Below are 24,760 nucleotides of genomic sequence, written 5' to 3'. Positions count from 1 at the left end.
ACATTGGTCCAGTTCAATATTTATCATCCTCCAAATATATGCGATATTTACTAATTAAGAGCCTACTCTGGTGGTTGAGACACACCACCCCATCCCATATATCAGTACAATACACGACCATCGTTCATAATTAGTTTGTCATAGCTAGCCAAACAAATAGGTCGATCCACCAAGCAAGGTTTTCATTCCTGCTCTGTAGATTACAATGAATTTAATTAGGGCATATATCTCCTTGTAATGACCATCATTAACAATAAAATTACTTTATGGATATACCATTTTATCTTATGATAATGAAATAATCTATCCATGAAAAGTATCCATGTCATGAAATAAAAACCTTTTTTTATTTATTCATTAAATAACAGTATAAACTGACTTTCTAGGCATATATTTCTTTCATACCCCCCTTCCCCCCCACCCAAAAAAAAAATCATATATATATAAAAGCTTTCTTTCTTTCTTGGAAAGGGCTTAAAATCTGTACATGTTGCATGAACCGATTATTTTGAAAGGCTGAACCTATTGTTTTAAAAATTGAACCGTGCCATGAACCGGTTATGTGTTTTAATGCTGACTTTTTTTTTTTTTTTTTTGTGAAATGTTTTAATGCCAACTTTTAAACAGTCATTTAGCGTCCCTCTCCCTCTCTTTCTTCCTCTTTTATGTTCTTAGCCTCTTCTTTTTCTTCTTCTCCACCATTCTCTCTTCTTTCTTCTTCTGATTTTCTATTCTTCTTTTTCTGTTGTGCCACGCGTCTGCATCCCCATCCCCTCTCTTTCTCCTCAACTGTCCTCGCTCGGGACCCCGTAGCTTGGCCCGTCTATCAAGGTCTAGGACCCCTACAATGTCCTGTGTCACAGTGCTGGGAGTGGAAGAAGGGTAAAGTTAGAGTCTTGAAGAAATGAAGAATTCAGAAGAAGCCGAAGAAGAAAGGGAGTTGCGAGAGAGACACGTGGTTCAGGAGTTATCATTAGCTAAGGAGTTGCGTTCCAGCTGGAGTCACTAATGCGGTCCAAATGGTGCGTCTAGGAGAGCAGATCTGGGCCACCGATATTAGTAAATAAGGGCCAGCTATTGGGCCTGGTGTGGGACTATGCTTATTGGGCCTGGTGCAGGTCTATTATTATCTAGGAATTAATGGGCTTAATTGTAAAGGGCTATAAATATAAGGCCTCTAGGTTGCTTGGGTTATCTTTTTGGCATTTACTACTTTTGTCTCCTGGAGGGTGGCACCTCGAATTCTACCATTACTGTTATTCTCCATTGTCATTAATACAACTACTACCAGCAGTCCTCCATTATTTTCCCCTAATACCCAGCATTATATCTACCCTGTTCCAATTTGGTATCAGAGCCCAGATCCCAGTCTATGAAAACCCGTTCTACTGCAATGGTTGAAGATTCTCAACAGTTGGCTCAGCTACAGGGACAAGTTACTAGCCTCCAAGCTGAGATGGCCACTCGAGCTGAAATTCAGAGCACCCGTGAGGCCGTGAATCGCCTAACACAAATGGTACAGCTCCTTATGAACGACCGCCCCAGAAATCCAGAAAAACAACCTATCCTAAACACTAAAACCCACTCAGACACTGACTCCCCAAACAGACACACCCACTATAACGCCCGGCCTTTTACAAAAAGATGTAAGTGAAAATTTTTCAACTTCCACGTGACATTACTACAATATCATCAAAGTTAAGATTTGGCAGCAGAATATAATATATCCAACAGACTTGGAATGAATAACACGACAGAGCTTCTAACTGATATACTTCTAGACAGCCATAAAGAAGATATTTAAAACAAATACATGAAAAAATGTGTCAATAGTGACACAAGAGAATACATGGAAATTATTAGCAATCTTGTCAACATAAAATGTTATAAACACAGAAAACTATAAACAAAATGTAAACTATGCGTCCTTAGCTTTAAAACCTCTTGAGCTCTAATCCTTGTCTATAAACCTGCACCAATATATATATATATATATAAACAAAAACATAAAACACTAAAGTGAGTCCGATGTTTCCCATAATATAATATGAATGCTGATTTATTTATGAAATGCAACATAATGAAATATAATTTCATAATCACATGTATACGCAATATATAGTCTACGGTCGCGAATCATAGACATAGATTGAATATAAATATAATTATGAAGCAGTAATATGATAAACTTAAATGCAAAGTTTAATTATCATTGTTTTTGCACTCCTCTCGTGATGGAACCAACGGTCTAGATTAGCGTGTTGTGGGAGCCAACGGTCCCAGCTGGCAATACCATCACCCCCCCCCCCCCCCGGCGCTGTATTAGCCAACTCTCACTTAAAACTTATTTGTTTGTTACTGGAATCCAAAGGTCCTAGCAGACTATGAGCCAAAGGTCATAACCCGTTTATTTATTAAGTTTCACGGAAGCCAAAGGTTCCACTGGCAGCCATTACCCCCCCCCCCCCCCCCGGCGGCTGCATACCAGCTTTGTTATTAACCATTTTAGTTAAAAAAAAAATAGAAAACATGTAAGATCACATGCGCAAGCAAATAAATAAAGCAATAAACACAATATTATGGAAAAATCTACCAGCTTCGTCTTCAGTAAGTGTAAAAATACTTACAGCTTTTTGGTGCAGTTCTCATAATAGCTCATTTTTTCTGCAATAAATATATATTTATATACAATGTGTTAACATCATTACTTGTGAATATTAATTATATTCACTTAGGAAAGCCAATTATATCCATTATCATTATGAGTTTATGGAACTCAATATAATAGTCATACACTAAACTTAAGCATCTAATTTCCATCTTTGATTAATATCATAAAATTAAGCATCTAATTTCCATCTTTGATTAATATAATAAAATTAATTGTTTACTAATTTTAAAAGCTCAACTCAGCTAACAAAAGCCATTAATAACACACAGCCAAAACAGGAAAATACCCAATATTCACAATACCCTCGGTAACAGACTGAACAAGACCCAACAATTATACACACAGCCACAATCAGTTCAAAACAGAAACTCAACCTCAAAACAATATCCCATCCGGCCAACTTCAAAGCTACAACTCAAACATTGTCTATACCAAAATAAGAAATACACTCAACTCAGTCAACATCCAACCACAAACTAGTAAACACCCAATATTTACTCATGCCCACACACTGGCCGGAACAAGATACACGAGCAAACCCACCAAGAAATTCATTCTAGTTTACCCACAAACCCAGTCGTTCAAGGGACTCAACACAGGGGAAAAATACCACACACACATACACGGGTTCTACCCAAAAATACATACAATCGGGTTAATACACATTAAATCCAAATACACAGCAGAAATCCACAATAAAACATCAGGAATTTCTGTTTAAGGTTGTAGGAATTCACCAGAAAACATATCTAGGATTCACCCGAATAACACCACTGGAAGTCGCCGGATTTCCGGCCAGAACCGCCGGAAATCGCTACTGGGACCGTCACCGGCGATGACCCATGGAGGATCGGGTCTGGGTCTCGTCGGAGGGCCGGGTCTCTGTTCCGGTTCTCCTGGGTTTCGGATCCTCCTGGGTCTGACGGGTTTTCTAGCTCCACCGGAAGCTTGGCCTCCGGTCGGGTCTTCTCCGGGCTTCTCCCGGTTTCACTCTCAGCTCCGGTCTCTCTCCCTCTCACGATCGGCGTCTCTTCTCTCTCTCTGATTCTCTTTCTCCCTCTGTCTCTCAATCTCTCTCGGTGAGAAACAGAAAAGAGGAATAAAAAGGAGAAGGAAGAAGAACAGAAAAGAAGAAGAAAGAAGGGAAAGAAGAAAGAACAATAAAGGGGAAAAAAGATCGGGTCTTTCCTTTCTCTGGCTCTAGTCTCTGCGTTTCATCTCTCTCTCTCTCCCTGATCCTCCCTTCTCCCCAACGATCATCTCCTTATCGGAGACTCGGATGGAGAAGATAAGAAATGAGTAAAGAGAAGAAGGAGAAAGGAAGAAGAAATAAAGAGAGAAAAGAAGGAAAACTCAGTGAATTAAACTGAGTGGTGCAAATTTTGTTGAAAGAGATGTGTTTAATTTATAGAAGCAATAAATTATGGTTAATTTTTATCTCAGTTAAATTAATTTGAGTTAAAAGTAAAATATCAGATTAATCTATAGTTAAATTTTACCTTAGTTAGACTAACCTTAATTAACTTTAAAAATATCTAGTTAATCCATGGTTAACTTTTATCTAGTTAGATTAACTAGAGTTAATCTTTAATAATATATATATATAATTAACCCATGGTTAACTTTTATCTAGTTAAATTAACTAGAGTTATTTTTTAATAAAAACTAATTATTATTAATCATATGTAATTTTATATAAGGTCTTTCTCATTTAATAACTCACTAGGGTATAATTTTAAACCCGTTTTGAGTCCTGTTCGTTTCATAAATAATGTTAATTTTTGAATAACATTATTACACTGATAATATTATTATATAAAATAATATCATGTACGATAAATATTTCAAAATAATATTATATATCAATAATATTATTTCACAAAATATTTGCATATAATAATATTAGGAATAATATTATCCCAACTAATTTTACCAAATATTTAGGTTTGTCTATTAATCAATTAAAATAGGTGGCGCATAAATGGGCAATTATCAGAATAATGTCGATCGAACAATTAAAAGTGTTAAAAGTGTGAATTGATCGCCATAGATCTTAAATTCTATTTAAGACACATTGTCTTAAAATCTAGGATGTTACAACCACCACCATTCTGAGTCTCCTCCTCCTCCTAACCCGCCCCCCACCAGCTTTGGCGGGGAGTCCCATTCCCTTCCAGAAAGTTCCCATTCCGGGGAAGGTCTTAAACCCAAGACCGTTAGGCTGGAATTCCCACGTTTCGATGGGGAAGATCCGAAAACTTGGTGTTACCGAGTTGAGCAATTCTTTGAAATGTATTGTACTCCGGACACTCAACGTCTCTCCATTTCCGCCTTCCACATGGATGGAAAAGCCCTGGTTTGGTTCCAGGAGCTCAAGGCCAGCAATGAGGTCTCCTCTTGGACGGATTTCATCCGTGCTATTCAAATTAGGTTCAGCCGGGGTCCCTACGACGACCCCATGGAAACCCTTTCCAAGTTAAAGCAGGAAGGTCCCTTGGAGGATTACAAGAACCAGTTCGACATTCTTGCTCTCAAGGTACACCGGCTACCGGATGAGCATAAACTCAGCTGTTTTCTTGGTGGGTTAAAAGATGAAATCCGACTACCCGTCCGGATGTTCAACCCAAAATCCTTAGTAGAGGCATACTCTCTGGCCCGCATCCAAGAGGAGTGTTTATCCAATTGGGTTAAGGGCGCCCAACCCCCGTGGCGGTCTATCCCATTTCAGCACTCCCCGTGTAGCATGAGCTCGGAGCTACCACTTGGCGGTGGACAGGGAATGTTTCCTTGGGCCAACCCAATGGGGCAATCCAAGGTTAATTCACAAGCCCCTGTGAGACAAGGGTTTAACCAGAACCGGGTCCTCACCCGAACCAGGCATTGGTTCCGGTGCAGAAAATCACTCAGGCATAGATGGAGGATCGACGCCGTCGTGCCCTTTGTTACTCGTGTGACTCCAAATGGACTCGCGGCCATGTGTGCAGCGTGCCCAAACTGTTCCTAATCGAGGGCTTGCAAAAGGAGGCGGAAGAACAAGGGAACCCGGTTGCCCCAGCTGAGGAGGACCCGGGGGAGTTCTTCTTAGAAGAATTTCCAGAGATCTCTCTGAATGCTATTACTGGCACCCCAAGCCCGAAAACCATGCAGATCGTCGGATTCATCCGCTTCCACAGGGTTATTGTCCTCATTGACTCGGGGAGTACCCATAATTTCGCGGATACGAAGTTGGCAGCCTCGTTGGAACTCCAGCCCCAACCCCAAGACGGAATCACGGTCCAAATAGCTAACGGTCAAGAAGTGGCGAGTCCTGGGCGTAGCAGGGAGGTGGAGGTCAAATTACAAGGGATCAACTTCCGGACGGATTTGTTCATCCTACCCCTGGCCGGGTGTGACGTCGTTTTGGGCATACAATGGCTCCGAACCTTTGGGCCAATTCTTTGGGACTTTTTGGCCCTCACTATGCAGTTTTCATTGGACGGAGTTCCTTGCACTCTGCAAGGCCTACGGCAAGGGCCTAGGGTTAGCCTAAAAGGTGGGGATTCCTTTAAGCTCCCTAAGTTAGAGAAAAAAGGGCTGTTGCTACATCTAGTGGGCCACTCCATAACAGAGGGCCACGAGATCCGGGAAACACAGGGTCGGTTACTAGGCCTAAGGCCAGACAAGCAGTCCCCTATTCCCGGCCCAGTAACGGGAGTTTTGCATCAGTTTGAAGGGGTCTTTCAGGAACCCAAAGGCCTTCCTCCCACACGAGCCCAAGACCATTCCATTGTGCTGGAGGCAGGAGCCTAGCCCGTTTCGGTCCAGCCCTATCGGTACCCGTATTTTCAGAAAGAAGAAATAGAGCGCATAGTCCAGGAGCTGTTGGACTCCGGTGTGATCCGGCCGAGTCACAGCCCCTTCTCATCCCCGGTCTTGCTTGTGCGAAAGGCCGACGGCACATGGAGGATGTGCATGGACTACCGGGCTCTCAACAAGGTGACGATGAAAGATAAGTTCCCAATTCCATTAGTTGATGAATTATTAGACGAATTATGGGGTTCTAGGGTCTTTTCTAAGTTGAATCTTCAATCCGGCTACCATCAAATTCGGGTAGTGGAAGCCGATATACCCAAAACAGTCTTTAGAACCTATTCGGGGCACTATGAGTTTTTGGTTATGCCTTTCGGGCTAACCAATGCCCCGTCCACTTTCCAAAGTCTAATGAATCACATTTTCCAGCCCTATCTACGTAAATTTGTGTTAGTCTTTTTTGATGATATCCTAATCTACAATAAGGATATGGACACCCACCTAGAACACCTCACAAAGGCCTTAACCCTGCTGCAACAGCACCAGCTTTTTGCCAAACTCTCTAAGTGTAAATTTGGGTGTTCGGAGGTGGAATACCCGGGCCACATCATTTCGGTTGAAGGGGTTTGTGTTGATCCGGGAAAGATCCAAGCTATGGTCGATTGGCCCCTCCCCAAAATTGCCAAGGCACTTAGGGGGTTCCTAGGGTTGACCGGTTACTACCGAAAGTTTATCAAGGGCTACGGATCCATAGCCGCACCTTTAACAGCCATGTTGCGCCACAATTCTTTTACATGGACAGATTTGGGCCGAGAAGCCTTCCAAGCCCTTAAAAAGGCAGTGTCACAAACCTTGTTCTAGCCCTCCTAAATTTCTCCCAGCCATTTTTAATTGAATGTAATGCTAGTGGGGTGGGCATAGGAGCGGTGTTAATGCAGAGTAACCGGCCAATAGCTTTTCTGAGTAAAGCCCTCGAGGGCAAGGCCTTACACATGTCAATTTACGAGAAGGAACTGTTCGCTTTGGTCACAGCAATCCAGAAATGGAGGCCATACTTATTAGGCAAGCCCTTTGTAGTGAGAACCGACCAGCAGAGTTTAAAATTCCTACTGGAACAGAAAGTTGGCACTCCATTCCAGCAAAAATGGATCACCAAGCTGTTGGGGTACGATTTTGTGGTAGAGTACAAAAAGGGAGTGAAAAACAGGGTGGCCGATGCCCTATCAAGGAAGGAGGGATGGGAAGAAGATGGTACCCTCTTCTTACTATCTATTCCTACAGCAGAATGGGTCGAGGACCTCAAGCAGCAGTACCAGAGTGATGAAGACCTACAGCCACTATGGGAGAAATGGCTGAGGAACGAGCTGGACATTCGGAAGTACTCAACTCGAGATGGGGTCTTGTTATATAAGCAGAAGATTATCTTGGGGCAATCCCCTGAAATCAAGGCCCAAGTGCTCAAATTTGTACACAGTGATCCTATGGCAGGACACTCAGGGTATGACAAAACTATCCAGAGGGCTAGGCGAGATTTTTACTGGAAGGGCATGCGGAAAGAAATCAAGAGGTTCATTAAAGAATGTGATGTCTGCCAGCAAAATAAGCATGAGAACAGTCGGCCAGCAGGGCTTCTTCAACCCTTTCCCATTCCAACCCGAGTCTGGATTGACATATCTATGGACTTAGAAGGCCTGCCTCTCTCACAAGGGCACTCCGTGGTTCTGGTAGTGGTGGATCGATTGTCTAAGTATAGTCACTTTACAGCCCTCTCTCACCCTTACACGGTGGCCAAGGTAGCCCAGCTATTCATACAAAATGTCTTTAAGCTCCATGGGATGCCCCAGTCCATAGTCTCAGACCGGGACCCCACTTTTACCAGCCTATTTTGGAGAGAGTTATTTTGGTTGCAGGGAACTTCATTGAAGCTCAGCACTAGTTATCACCCACAGACCGACGGGCAGACGGAAGTGGTGAACAAAAGCCTAGAAAATTACCTAAGGTGTTTTGCACAGGACAACCCTAAGGAGTAGAACCACTGGCTTCCCTGGGCCGAATACTGGTATAACACCAGTTGGCATTCAGCCATCAAAATGACACCCTACGAGGCGGTCTACGGGGTTCCACCACCGAGACTCCTCAGCTATGTGCCCGGCACTACTCGGGTGGAGGTAGTGGACGAGGTGCTCCGCAACCGGGAGCAAATCCTCCAACTACTCCAACATAACATCAAACAGGCCCAACAACGCATGAAAAAATATGAAGATCTAAAGAGAACAGAGCGGGAATTGAAGGTGGGCCAAGGGGTTTACCTGAGACTCTAGCCGTACCGCCAAACCACAGTCGCCCATCAACGGGCCTTGAAGCTCTCTCCTCGGTTCTATGGGCCGTTTCGGGTGCTCCGACGAGTGGGGAAGGTGGCCTATGAGATCGAGCTACCGCCGGAAGCTCGTATTCACCCAGTCTTCCACATGAGTTAGCTAAAGCCAAAAACTGGGATCCGCGGTGGTGCCCTTACCGAAACTGCCTCCCGTTGACGCACGAGGCGTTCTTCAGCCAGAACTTGTAGAGGTGCTGGACCGCCGATCTCGACCGAAGAACAACCGGGCTCTTGTCGAAATACTCGTTCGATGGGAGGGGTAGACCACCGACGACGCCATGTGGGAGGAGTACCACCATCTCAAGGACGCTTACCCACACCTTGTGGGCAAGGTGTTCTTATCGAAGGGGGGGGGGGGGTAGTTGTCACAGTGCTGGGAGTGGAAGAAGGGTAAAGTTGGAGTCTTGAAGAAATGAAGAATTCAGGAGAAGCCGAAGAAGAAAGGGAGTTGCGAGAGAGACACGTGGTTCAGGAGTTATCATTAGCTAAGGAGTTGCGTTCCAGCTGGAGTCACTAATGCGGTCCAAACGGTACATCTAGGAGAGCAGATCTGGGCCACCGATATTAGTAAATAAGGGCCAGCTATTGGGCCTAGTGTGGGACTATGCTTATTGGGCCTGGTGCGGGTCTATTATTATCTAGGAATTAATGGGCTTAATTGTAAGGGACAATAAATACAAGGCCTCTAGGTTGCTAGGGTTATCTTTTTGGCATTTACTGCTTTTGTCTCCTGGACGGTGGCACCTCAAATTCTGCCATTACTGTTATTCTCCATTGTCATTAATACAACTACTACCAGCAGTCCTCCATTATTTTCCCCTAATACCCAGCATTATATCTACCCTGTTCCATCCTGGCCCCCCCCATACCCCCCCCCCCCCCCCCCCGCATCTCCCGACGACGTTGATCGGACGATCCTGGAGGTCTTTCTGATCAGCCACGGCGAGTGCGAAGTCAACCTCAGGCCTGATTTGGTCACTGGGAGGCGCCCCGACACCGCTTTGACATTGACCGGGAAACGGCAGGCCAGGGCCTTGGTCGTGTTCCTCAAATCTCAGCGGGTGAGGTTCAACGCCGTCTACTCCTCAATGGCGGTTTCGATCTATCAGGTAATTTCAAATTGTGCCTTTAATAATGCATAAACTCTGATTTTGTAGCGCTCTACAAAGATTCACACTTTTATTTAGGATTTTGCGAATTGGGTAATGTTAAGGTTGTTGAGAAGTTTCTTTGTTAATTTAAAATAGCCGTGTGCTAACTATTTCTTTTGAGTCTTGAGCACGAAGGTCTTGATCTATGGACGTTTTGGTCTAACTATTTGTATTTGCTTTTCTTCACTCTACGTCGTTTGCTATTTTCATTCGATGAATTCTGTATCAGAGCGACAGTAATCCAACATGCCTATTGTGCTTTTTTTGGCTTATTGATTTCTACTTCTTTATGTCCACTATTATCAACATCTTTGAAATTTTTATTTATCAAAGCGGAAATTAAATCAATTTAAGGAAGCGTAGTGTACGGGTATGTTAACTGAACAATTCATTGTAAAACAATGTTCATATGTATTACCCATGTTCCCTTTTGTTTCTGCTTATAATTAAAACTACTGATGCCCATATGTGCTCTCTTTTTTTTTGTATTTATCGTTCCTTTGTGATGGAATTAAATTGAAACTATTACTGGATGTTCAGTTTTCAACATTCAACTACCTTACTGGGTGATTGTTATTCTTTTAGGACTCATCATATTTGGGTTCATTTCTGGATCCTGCCTTCATGTCTTTAATCAAAGATCCAGATGAGAGACGCAAAAAACAATGGGAAAAAACTGCTCAAGCACAAAGGGGTTGGAATTGTGCTAAAATGCTTGGATTTTGTAGAAAATTTTATTGAGAACAAAGTATGTTTTTCCAGTTTTTTTTTTTTTTTTTTTTTTCTTCTGTTTTTCTTGATTTTTCGATTTTCTATAAAATTTTCTTGATTTGTTTGTTTATTTGCTATTTTCATTGGATGAATTCTGTATCAGAGCGACAATACATATTTGGGGCGGCTTTCAGTATGTATGTGTTACGTGTGTGTGTTTACGTGTATTTATATGTATGTGTTATTGGGTCAGCGTTTTTGTTGATAAATAGGTGCTAAAGTTTGTAGATTGTTTTGAATTTGTGAAGAAGGCACGTGCCCAGTGGTTGTTTGGATTGGTTTTGTTTGATTTTGTTCAGAAATGTTCCATTTGGTTGGTGAATCATTGGAAAATAAGTGAGGATTTGGGAATGTCATATATATAGCTGGTTAAGGCTTGGAGTGGCAGTTGAACTTGAGGCTTTTATTGAGTTCTCAGAAGCACTATGGAGGAAAAGGAATAACATGGGTTTTTTTGTTTTTGTTTTTTTTTTTTTTTTTTTTTTTTTTTCTTTATACTTTCGGTTTTCAACCATGTATACTTATAAGAATAAATTTTCTTTAAAAAAATGTTTATTTTCTCTGTCTTTTTTTTTTTTTTTTTTTTTTTTTTTTTTTTTTTTTTTTTTTTTCCTAACGTTCAGAATTATAGGTGATGAGAGTATGATAGTAATTGCTTTCTTCTTCTTTTTTTTTTTTTTTTTTTTTTTTTTTCCTTTTTTGTTTTGTAGAGGTTAAATTCGGCGTTCATTCGGTCTGAGGTTTCCATTTAATCAAAAACTTGGTTGCTTTTTTTTTTTTTTTTTTTTTTTTTTAATCTTTGTTTGCTATGCAGTTTTATAATTAGAATCCAGTTATTCTTGCTCTTTTTTTATATACTTTTCGTTTTCAACCATGTATACCTATGGGAATAAATGTCATTAAAAAAAAATGTTTATTTTTCTTTGTATGATTTTTCTAATGTTAATAATTATTTGCGTTTGATTTGTATTGAAATATAATAGGTATCATACTAAAAAATTCTTACTAATTTTATATTACTAATTTTATATCAATACTTTGATATTTATATTAAACCATGTATTCTTAGTGAAGTCCATCATTATTTTTTTTTCTCTTATTATATATTTTATATAAATGATATTAATCATTTTTTTATTCTCTTCTTTTATCATTACGATGACATGACTTTTACATTAACTTCGTATTACTTATATTCAAATGACTTATTTTTCTTTTGTAAATTTTACACTAAATTCAAAGAGAGATAATGAGTTTCTTATCATTGTTTTTGTACAAGGTATAACGATTTTTTAGTTTACGCTATTACTGATGGTCATATTTGTGTTTTTTGGGTTCTCAATATTTTTGTCACTGTTTTTGTTTTTTCTTTTTTTAAAGGACAAAAATTTTCTGTAACCTAAACTTTTTATGTTCGAACACCAATATAGTTCATTTCGTTTTAAACTACATCTATGTGAACACTTATTTAACATGTTTTAATTTATAAGGATTAAATTTTATGAATTTTTAAATTTATTTAATATGTGCGGTTATACCATTAAATAAATAACTGTACAAGATAATCTTATAAACATTTATATATATATATATATATATATATATATATATATATATTTTGTAGTAATTAGTTAAATGAGTGAGAAAAGAAAATTGATTACTAATAATCTTTTGGGTTAAATACAAAATTGCATCACGTGGTTTGTAAATTTTATTTTTTACCCTCTAAATTTTTATTTTTATTATAGATAGCATCTATGTTATGGGAAAAGACGGAAATAGTACTTCTGTCTCTATTTTTTCGTTCCAAACTAACGAATTACCACGTCATCCAACCTGTGTCGGTGTACCTGTGCGACACCTGTCCCATATAACACCTCAGTCCTAAGAGAAATAATCCCTACACTCATTTCTCACAATAACCCCACAACAAGCTGACGTGGCTGGTAATATTTTATTATTTTTTTGTTTTATTTTCTTTTCTTTTTGTAAAAAAATAATAAAATATTACAAGCCACGTCAGCTTGTTGTAGAGTTGTTGTGAGAAATGAGTGTAGGGATCATTTCTCCGGTTCTAGTACATCCTACTTGTTTCAGTAATTCCACCTAATTTATTAAAAATCCACGTAAACTTATCTTGATAAACACCGTTGTCTTCTTCCCCGATTTCCTCCAAATTGCTGAAAACCATAGAACCCTAACCCTAACTAACAGCTCTGATTCGACGGATTCTCCCCAATTTAAAAAATCGTAGTATTACTAGTAACGCCGTGAAGTCCCTGTACGCCGTCATGGATTTCATGGTCGAGGAAGATTGCCTCCACGAGGCGTGCAGGCCCATCGTGGATTTCATGGTCGAGGTGCTCTATGCCTCATTTACATTCCAGATTTCGGAGTAGGTGGCTCTTTATTAGGTAAGAGTAGCCCTAGCACACACTAGGCAGTAATTTTAACCAAACAATTTATCTTCATGTTTAGCATCCCATGTTGAAAACCTTCAATTTCTTGGAATTGTGGGATTAATGAAAAGACTAATATTAGTTTGAAATGCTTGAAACATGTAGAGTCTAGCTAGAATCGCGAAGCGAGTTCACCTATAGGTGAACTCGCTTCGCGATTCACTAATTAGTAATTAGCGTAGCTCTGCTATTTTGTGGCAGTAGCAGAATGCGAAAATTGCTAGGAAGCCATTGCTGAGAGGATTGTTTATGGTTTTGTAGACTAATGGAAGCCAAACCATCAGATCTTACATCGGATGGTAGAAAAGCAATTCAGAAGACAACCTATTAAGGAGGAAATCAACGGTGAGCTTCTCATAAAGTTTGTAATGGACCTGCTGTCGTGTAGATTTTCCTTTAATATCTTTTGTTAACTTGTTGATGGTGTTGCAGCTTGGGGGACCATCAAATACAGTGGACCAAATGCAAAGAGGATCACAACAGGATTCGGAAATTGATTCACAATCACAAACTCTGAGACATTAACTTTTGATACATTAATACATACTTAACTTTTGAGACATTAACATTGGTGATTTTTTGTTTATGAAGTTGTGAAGCCAATAGTATGTGACTTTTGATGTAATTCTGTATTTTGGTGTATGTAATTTTTGATATGGACGAATTGTTGACAATGGTGAAACAGGTTATTTAGGGTTTTGGTCATTTTTTAAACAGGATTGATTGTGTTTTGTTCATTTTTTGTTTATGAAGGGTTGAATTGTTGTCAACGGGTTATTTTGATACACAACAAGCAAACATGTTATTTTGATATAAAACATGCATATCAAACATAACAATGTACCATTTGTTATACACTTAAAAAACCAAGTTACCATTTGTGATACCTAATGAAACCACAGGGTGTATATAATGGAAAAAAAAAAATTGTGTTTTAAGACATAAACATTTGGTAATTTTTTTGAGTTATTTTGGGTTGTCAACTGTTACACAAATAATTTTTGGTGGTCAATTACACAAGAATGTATCTTTTGTGATACACAATTCAAAACTAAGGTACCATTTGTGATACACTTACAAAACCAATGTATCATTTATGGTACATAATGTAACCACAATGGGCAAATCATGAAAGTTATAAAACCAAAGGACGAATATAATGAAAAAAAAAAAAAAATTGTGTTTAAGACATAAACATTTAGTAATTTATTTGGGTTATTTTGGGTTGTCAATTGTTAAACATATTATTTTGTGTAGTCAATTATACAACACGGTACCATTTGTGACACACAATTTAAAACCAAGGTACTAGTTATTATGATACTTTATAAAACCATATAGGATAAAACATGACCCATCTTTGAAATTTGAACCTTGACCCCATCTTTGGAATTTGGAAACAGAGAAGCACCTCTGTTTTACATAATGGTTTTGTAGTATAAAACTATCATAAAATGTCTCTCAATAGAAGAGATTCCCTTAATGGTTTTATTGTAACGTGAGGCTTTTATTAATGTTTGGTAAAAGAGCAGACAAATGACTCTTCATGTGCCTTGCAGTTAACCAATTCGTATGTTTCAATTGGAAAACATCTAATTTCATTTACCATGTAATCTTTGATGTTTACAACAAAAAATCGCAGCACAATTTAGAACACTCGCTCTTTCTTCTTCTTTGATAAAAACTTATTATGCAACAGGACCGTCTTGTGTCTTAATTCTACAATGCAACAGCCTTTCAAAATTTCTTTTTGATTCTCAAAATTCTGTAGGACCATCCTCCTAAAGAATGAATGCCGGGGAAAAAAAAAACAATCTTGACTAATTGACAAGATACTTCAATATAGAAAATCCTTAAAACTAAAACAAGGTTTTAATCACATATATCCAATTTTCTCTCATTTGGGCTACAAAAGAAAATTTGCATTCCTTGATGTAGAAAAAAAAAAAAAAGAAGAAAATCTGGCCTCAAAACATATTTCCATGGAAGAAAAAAAAAAAAACAGAACACAAAAATCCAAGAAAGTCAAATAAGAACAGAAACTAGAAAGGTATGCTATTCGCAATTTATGCATAAACTGTTCACGATTCTTTTCTGATTTCCACCAAAAGAAACTTAATACTTCTAAACAATCAGATCAACTAGCACTACTCATTCAGGAACGGACCTCAAACGAATCCATCAATTTTTTTATTTATTTATTTTTTTCCCGTTTATGACCCGTTTATCTTGGCTTGGCGAGTTGTGTCACGGGTCACCCGCAGGTGACCCACCAGAAACGATTATGCTTTTTTTTTTTTTTTTAATATATATATATATATATAATTTTTAATTTATTAATTTATTATTATTAGCTGAACAGTACTAAAAAGTAAAAAGTAAAAACACAACAAAAAAAACCTATCATCTTTTCTTCTTCACGCCGCCCCCCTCCTCTTCTTTCTTCTTCTCCTTCCATTTTCTTCTTCCTCTCCTTGTCTCTGCTGCGTTGTCGTCTTCATTGTCTTCGAAGCCCCACGGACCACAGTCTCCCCAATGTGTCCATCTCTGCTAACTCTCGTCATTGGTCGTGGTCTCTGTCCTCGTCGAACTCGTTCAAGCTCAGGCCCTAATCTTTGGTTCCCGCGCCTGAGTTCGATCGCAACACGAAGAGCTTGGAGGTCAGAGGCTCAGCAGCTTGTTCATCAAGACGTTGGAGACTTGGAGCTCAGGGTCCAGGGCATTGTTTGGGCTCGGTATAGTGGTACCTCTTGGTCCTCTTCATTGTCTTCAATATCTACAAGAAGCAGGTGAAGTCTCTGAATCTCTCATGGATTTTGGCATTTTGCGATTTGAATCATTTGCTTGTCGATTTAATTTTGTTTTGACTGCTGAAAGTGAAACATTTAGTTGAAATTTGAGGTGCTGATTGTTTGGTTTTGAGATAATGGCTTGCCTTACCTTTGAATGTTCAAACACGTCGTGTCGGGTCGTGCTGACCCGTTATGCTAAATGGGTTTCACGGGTCGTGTCGGATGACCTGTGAAATTACCGTGTCGTGTCGTGTCTGGAGCTCCGACCCGTTAACATAAACGGGTCGTGTTTGGGTCTAGCTTAAACGGGTCGTGGGTCTTAACGGGTCATGTCGAGTACCTGGTTTGGCAGCCCTATCGTGAACCCAATATTTTTAAACGTTGAATCGGTCTTTTAAGTAAAAAACCGATGAATTTTAAAGGTTGAACCGGTTTTATCATGATTTTAATAAATTTATTGTGCTTAAATGAAAACATCATGGGTGTGAATCTTCATGTGACCAAAATAAAGACTTTTTCGCATTAATATATATAAAAGCCAAGTTCTAACTTAGAGTTGGCCTAGAATTGTGACACGTGGCGTGAACCTATCATTTTTAAACATTGAACCTGTCTTTTAAGTAATATACCCATGTGTTTATTTCTTATAAAAAATTTCAAAGATTCAGGCATGGTATTTTTGCAAATTCCGTTAAATTCTGACCAACACCTAAATCCTAACATTTTTTTTTTCTTAAAAACAATAGGGGTATTTTGGAAATTTTGACAGGATTTAACGGAAAATCCTAACGGAGGACCTGTTATTGAAACTTTTTGAAAAGTTGATACCCTTGTACCTTATGTCAAAAATGGTGAAAATTTGGTACCCTTAAATGTTGTTCTTCCTAAAAAATAAATAATGTGATATGAAAAGTTGAATGTTTTTAAGTTAATTTTTTTAAGAAAAAAAATTAAAACATTTACCAAACAAGCCCAATGTCTCAACTCAATCTGAAAAAATAAAATAAAGAAAAGAAAACCAGTGTACTTTGAGCAAACTTTATCTATTTATTTATTGGGGGGAATATACTTTTGGATTCGGCTTCAGTGCTGTACAAAGAAAGTACAGCACATCTGCTGTTAAAAAATGGACAGTTAAGATTAAAGGACAAATTTTTTAAACAAACGACGTCGTCTACTTAAAGGAACTAACAGATTTATTTAAACGGTAGTTAACGTCCTACCTTCTTAGTCTGTCACCTCGTCACCTCCTACCGCTCAAAAAGTGGTTCCGAGATTAGGCACTATAGTTCTACTTCCAGCTCCAGCCTCCAGGCATGGCCACATAATCTCCAAGGTTGCCAAGAGCTTGGCAAGTTCATCCTTCACCCATTACGGTCACAAGTTCTCCATCACCATCCTCTTCACCACATGCTCCAATCTGGACAGCCCAAGCATCTCCCCTCCTACATCCACCATTCGTGTCCTTATCATCGACCTTTTTCTGCACCTATGCTCTTCCTATAGCCAAAGATCTCAACCTTCCTGATTATTATTTCCACTTTTGGCGCTTATTCTCTCGCTGCCTTTTTTAAACATCCCCAAGATCCACGAGCAAACCACCAGGATCTTCAAGGACCAACTCACCACCATTGAGCTTATACTGTAGGAACCAAAGAGAGAGAGAGAGAGAGAGAGTGAGTGATGCATACGCTGTACGGGGGTCACTGAACAACAGAACATCAACTGAATGGCAAAACAGGGGAAAACAGAGCAACAAACAACTAGATATATGCCGTGGCCCAGCTAGAGACTTTATCATCTTCATAAAGATTTGCATGAGCAAGTTTAATTAGCCAATAAGATTTGCATTCATTGTTGCTTTAGTCGGTTGAATTTATCATTTGCTTTCAGTCCCTTTCTTAGTTTCTTTCTTGTTATAGTGTTGCGTCAGAAAGAGAGAGAGAGTAGGAGAATTTAATTCTTGGATAAAGTCAGAAAAATAAAAATAAAACTGCCAGAGCTCTGCTATAAAACCTGCAACACTACAGCTTATCTCTCTCTCACACACACAACTTTCTCTTTCTGCATTCTTCCTTTCCTTCTCTCTTTATTACTGTATGCTATGCAATTGTGAATAATGGATGGCTTTCTCTTCGGTTTTACAGTTAGTGTATGCCAGTATGGAGGGAGGGCTGGTTAATGCAAGGTAAGATAATCCTTTTGGCTCTCTTTCTCTCTCTGGGATGGAATAAATGTTCGTGTTATAATTTTCGGTTGCTGTTTCTATTTTTACACTCTAGCCCCTCATTATTTGGTAGAAAAATAGGTTTTGAACAACTAAATGTTGAGCTAGAGGAAGCAAGGGTGCAGAGAAACGCCAAACTTTCGGTGAGAAGCCACAACAGAGACGAAGCATGGAAGAAGACGAACTTCACAAGGGGAAGGGTCTTTTGTTGTTTCACGCGATGCATCTTGTATTTTGGCTTCATAGGTCTGTCTTTAGAATCAGACGTTAACTACCGTTTAAATCAATCTGTTAGTTCATTTAAGTAGACGACGTCGTCTGTTTAAAAAATTATATCATTTAATCTCGACCATTCATTTTTTAACAGCAGATGTGCTGTACTTTCCTCTTACAGCACTGAAGCCGGATCCTATACTTTTAACCCCCTGAATTACCATCACATTTTTAATTACGTCTTCAAACTTTAAAAAGTGACATTGAGGCCTATAAACTACCATTGTGTTTCAAATTAGATATCTTTGTATTTTTCTCCCTAAAATACCCTTGAAGTTATTAAAAAATAAAAAATAACCATTTGAGGCGGCTGATATGGAAAGGGCTACCCGCTTTTGGTATTTTTAGTTTTTCCCCCTTTTTTGTATAATTATTTAATAAATTTAATTTTTAAAATGGTATTTTTTTTTTTAATAAATTTAAGGGTATTTTGAAAAAATAAAATGCAAAAGTATCTAATTTGTAATATGGTGGTAATATGGCAGCTCCCTAGGTCACTTTTCGAAGTTTGGAGGCGTATATCAAAGTGTAATGATAGTTTAGGGGACTAAAATATATTTTTCCCTAAAATTTCAAAATTTCTCACCCTCCTCGAGAATAGGAGCGTTTCCGTAACTCCACCAAATACATAATTTAGATCTTTAATTTATCCGGCTTAAAATCACCAATACTGAAATTCACGTTACACCAACTAATTTCAGGTGATAAATTGAAGACAATTTGTTAGGATTGAGGTGGCAAACCATTTGCAAGATAGAAAACGATAGAGATCGAGAGATTTTTCTTTGGTTCATATATTCTCACAATGTTGCAAGGTTTTCTATGCGCACAATCAAAACGATTTGCACACAATGATAATTATATAAATACCTCGACAACTCACATGAGTTACACATTTATGCCTAATGCTGTGGTTACTCCACCATTTATTTTCTTTCAATTGGGCTGCCCAATTATGGGCGCCCATTAATTGCTACAATTACCCTAATTAAAACAGGCTCCTTTGACCTTATCTCGATCCTCTAAATCTGCTAGAAAAGTATAAAAGTTGACCCCGCAAGGCATTAGTTGACTTTTAGAATCTAGAAGGAGCGAAAATCAAAGGGAAAGTAAATTTTGTTTTTTTTAAAGAATAATGAATTGATGTGACATAAAAGTGGGTTGATTTAATATAAATTATTAAGGAAGTTTTAATCTTTTTATTAAGTTAAAAATGAAAAAAAGTTGTTTGTTAACACTACAAAAACACCTTCATTTTGACGCGTGTCTACAGTACCCGTTACTGTAGACACGCGTCCAAATTGACACGTGTCATTTTAGACACGTGTCAATTTGTGAAGCCGTCCAAAATGGACACGTGTATGACATACACGTGTCCATTTGGACACGCATATGGAATACACGTGTCCATTTTGGACGCGTGTATATAGACACGCGTCCAATTGGACACGTGTATTCCATATGCGTGTCCAAATGGACACGTGTATTAATACACGTGTCCATTTGGACACGCATATGGAATACACGCGTCCATTTGGACACGTGTATTTCATATGCGTGTCCAAATGGACACGTGTATTAATACACGTGTCAAAAATTTATTAATTCGCCAAATATATATTAAAAAAAAAAATTCTGTGTTGTATTAATTATTTAAAAAAAAAAATCAAAAAAAAAACTCCTTACATTATTAATCATACAAATCTAATCCAAAAATACGGTGTAGATTATCCTAACCTAATTTACATATTGTACTATATGCTATATGTAAATTTGTTGGTTGGAATTTATACTTTTTAGGTTCCTTATTTATATATATATATAGTATACTATTAAGCACGTAAACCCTAACCTAATTTACATATTGTACTATATGCATAATTATACAAATTTGATGCTAAATATATAATTAAACTAAATAGTTTAAATTAGGGTTTAGTTTTGTACACCATCTACGTTTAGAAACCAAAAAAAAAAAAAAATTAAACATAACAAAGTTAAAAAACCTATAATTAATACTATATATATAGATATGCATGCATGTAAACGGTTTAGAAACTATATACAGTAACCTTTTTATTTATGTCTATATATAGTAAATGCAATTATTTTTAGAGTTCTGCGCTACATAATGAATTAAATACTTATAGTTTAGTCCCTCGTAAATTTATGGCTATATATAGTACATACCCTTAGGGTTAGGGTTTATAGCATATAGTATATACACTTAGGGCTAGGGTTTATACCTATATATAGTATATATACTTAGGATTATGGTTTATCGATATATATAGTATATACACTTAGGGTTTGGGTTTTAGGGTTTATAGGTATATATAATATATACACTTAGGGCTATGTGTTATAATTTTATTGATTTTACGTTTAATGAATAATAATGTCAATATATTTTTCACGTGTCATTATTGTACACTTTTAAGTATATATATATATATATATGTTAAATCATGAGCAGTTCAAAATTAGATTGTTCCGATATATATATATAGTTATAGTTATAGTTATAGTACATTTACTTAGGGTTTAGTTTTATAGCTATATATATATATATATATATATATATATATATATATTATATACTTTTGGATAGAGGATTAGGGTTAGGGTTTATGACTAGATATAGTACGTACCCTCATGATTAGAGTTTATAGCTATATATAGTCTAGCACTTAGGGTTAGAGTTTAATTTTATGGTTAGGTTTTAGTTTTTATTTTTTATGGTTTTAGGTTTTAGTATAGTACGTACCCTTAAGGTTATAGTTTATAGCTATATATAGTATATACACTTAGAGTTATAGTTTAATTTTTTGGACCATTAAATTATTATTTTTTAAATAATATATTTATTTCTATATATAATTATTTTTTATTATATATATAGATATATTTATTACTTTTTAAATTAAATACAATTTCTACTATGGGGGACGTGTATTTTAGGGTTAGGGTTTTTTTCTATATATAGTACATACAGTTAGGGTTATGGTTGTTTGCTATACAAAATACATACACTTATGATTAGGGTTTATATGATGAGTTATATATATATATATATATATATATGGTGTACTTATAAGTACGTTAACCCTAACCCTAAATTGACATATTGTACTATATGCATAATTAAACCAACTTTGTGAAGCATATATGTAGACCCAAAAAAATAATAATAATAATTAACATGAGTTCATGCAGTGCATGTACATGCAGTACATGCATTGCATGAACTTAGGGTTGCATGGGTTTATATAAAATAGATATAATATATATATATATATATATATATTAAATATTAAATATATATAGCATGTGGAGACGTGTATTTATAAACACGTCTCCAACTGTTTGGCCGGATGCCGCGCGGGAATTCTCCCGCGCGCCACCTGGCCAAACATTATATATTATATACGTAAAACTAATTAATAATATAAATATATATTATATTATATAAATTATATACTTATATTTATATATAAGAAATGGGTAGCTTCCAGAGGAAGCTACCCATTTCTTCTCTCTCGCTCTCTCTCTCTCTCTCTCTCTCATTTCTTCTCTCTCTCTCTCTGTCTCTCCGGCGAGCTCAGCCGGCCGGTGTGGTGAGCTCCGGCGTCGTCACGTCTCCCTCTCACCGACTGTCTCTCTCTCACCGATTCCCTCTAGCTCTCTCGCTCTCTCTCTCTCTCTCTCTCTCTCTCTCTGTCTCTCTCTCTCTGTCTCTCTCTTTCTCTCTCTTTCTCTCTCTACTGGGACGTCCCTCCGGCAGGGGTTGGCTAGGCCGTCGGTTCCCTTTCCTCCGGTCGGGTCAGTGGCTCTCTCTCTCTCTCTCTCTGTTCAGTCGCCGGTACTGCTCTTAATATATATTGCAGATAAATTTAGTGTTATATATATATACATTTGCTAACTTTTTTTTCCTTTCTCCATAATGTATATCCGAATATGCAGGTATATATATAAAGAAGGAGCCCTAAATCCACAACCTACCGTCGACAGTGAGTAATTTCCCCTTAAATTTGTATTTCATTTTTTTTTTCAACATGTAAATGAAATACTGATTGAATATATATTGTAATAATTTTTATTGTAATAATTTGGACATTTGTTCTTGATTGATAATTGTAATAATTTTTGGACTGTGTTATATTTTATTTTTTCAATTTTGCTGAATCAGTGTAAGCTTAAATTACTGTTTTTTTTTTTTTTTTTTGGGGGGGTTTTCTTGGAGTAGGTATTTCATTTTTGCTATAGTTTGTGTTTTTTTTTTTAACAATGTTGCATGTATTTTTGTGTTAGTACAGATTTGATATTTAGAAATTGTGTAGGCGTTTGTATTTTTGTGTCATTTAGTGTTATATGTATTTTTATTTTTTTGAAAGCCATGTTCTTTTTTGCCATGTTGTGTTTTTTATGTTTTTAATTTTTCCTATCCTAATTTTTTATTTGAGAGGTTATATATATATATATATATATATTTTGAATGTGTTATTATGGATTACAATGTTTTTTTGTTAGTCAAACAAAATCAAACAATGTCCGATATTAGTTTAACGTTTAAACCAACGATGACACTTTTGAAAATAATAAATGGGAACAACCAATAAAATGGGTTTGAATAAAAAAAGAAAAAATATTAAAATTGACCGTCTACTTTTTAAGAAATACTTAAACTCCAACCCTAAACTTTATATCTTCAAATCATAACCATAAAACCAACACAATAATAAACCCTTAAATAAACTTTGAATCCTACACGTTCTTAAAAAAAACCCTTACCCTAAACTCTAAACCCTAAATCGTAAACCCTAAAAAAAAAATTCCTACACTTAAAAACCCTAACCCTAAACCTTAAACCCTAAACCCTAAACCCTAACAAACCCTAAACCCTAAAGCGTAAAAAAAAATATCATACACTTTCTAAAAAAAGAAACCCTAACACTAAAAACAAAAGTCCTATCCTTAAACCCTAAACCCTAAACCTTAAAAAAAAAAAATTATCCTACACTTTCCAAAAAAAGAAACCCTAACACTAAAAACAAAAATCCTAACCTTAAACCCTTAAAAAGAAAATTTCCTACACTTTCTAAAAAAAAAATTCCTAACACTAAAAACAAAAATCCTAACCTTAAACCCTAAACCCTAAGAAACAAAAACCCTAAACCCTAAACCCTAATCCTAGATCCTTTAAAAAAAAAAAAAATTCCTACATTTTCTATAACCAAACCCTAACCTTAAACCATAACGAACCCTATATCCTAAACCCTAACAAAAAAAAAATCCTACACTTTCTAAATTTATACCCTAAACCCTAACAAACCCTAACCCTAAACCCTTTAAAAAAAAAAAAATCCTACACTTTCTAAATTTATACCCTAACCCTAAACCCTTTAAAAAATAAAAAAAAAATCCTACACTTTCTAAATTTATACCCTAACCCTAACAAACCCTAACCCTAAACCCTTTAAAAAAAAAAAAAAAAATCCTACACTTTCTAAATTTATACCCTAACCCTAACCCTAACAAACCCTAACCCTAAACCCTAACAAACCCTAACCCTAAACCCTTTAAAAAAAAAAAATCCTACACTTTCTAAATTTATACCCTAACCCTAACCCTAAACCCTAACCCTAACAAACCCTAACCCTAAACCCTAACAAACCCTAACCCTAAACCCTTTAAAAAAAAAAAAAAAAATCCTACACTTTCTAAATTTATACCCTAACCCTAAACCCTTTAAAAAATAAAAAAAAAAATCCTACACTTTCTAAATTTATACCCTAACCCTAACCCTAAACCCTAACCCTAACAAACCCTAACCCTAAACCCTAACAAACCCTAACCCTAAACCCTAACAAACCCTAACCCTAAACCCTTTAAAAAAAAAAAATCCTACACTTTCTAAATTTATACCCTAACCCTAACCCTAAACCCTAACCCTAACAAACCCTAACCCTAAACCCTAACAAACCCTAACCCTAAACCCTTTAAAAAAAAAAAATCCTACACTTTCTAAATTTATACCCTAACCCTAACCCTAACAAACCCTAACCCTAAACCCTAACAAACCCTAACCCTAAACCCTTTAAAAAAAAAAAATCCTACACTTTCTAAATTTATACCCTAACCCTAACCCTAAACCCTAACCCTAACAAACCCTAACCCTAAACCCTAACAAACCCTAACCCTAAACCCTTTAAAAAAAAAAAAATCCTACACTTTCTAAATTTATACCCTA

At 36.9% G+C, this 24,760-nt stretch overlaps 1 protein-coding gene across 1 annotated transcript; it reads left to right on the top strand.

The window, feature by feature from the left end:
- Window positions 1–4,652: 4,652 nt before the first annotated feature.
- LOC133876690 (uncharacterized) lies at window positions 4,653–7,321 on the top strand. The gene is made up of 4 exons (XM_062314948.1): window positions 4,653–4,656; window positions 4,762–5,560; window positions 5,656–6,355; window positions 6,500–7,321. Exons 1-4 carry the CDS (start codon window positions 4,653–4,655, stop codon window positions 7,319–7,321), a joined length of 2,325 nt encoding a protein of 774 aa, XP_062170932.1.
- Window positions 7,322–24,760: the final 17,439 nt, after the last annotated feature.

This window comes from Alnus glutinosa, chromosome 9 (genome assembly GCF_958979055.1).
Source record: "Alnus glutinosa chromosome 9, dhAlnGlut1.1, whole genome shotgun sequence".
Taxonomy (NCBI): domain Eukaryota; kingdom Viridiplantae; phylum Streptophyta; class Magnoliopsida; order Fagales; family Betulaceae; genus Alnus; species Alnus glutinosa.
This window is presented reverse-complemented; position numbering and strand designations above follow the sequence as displayed.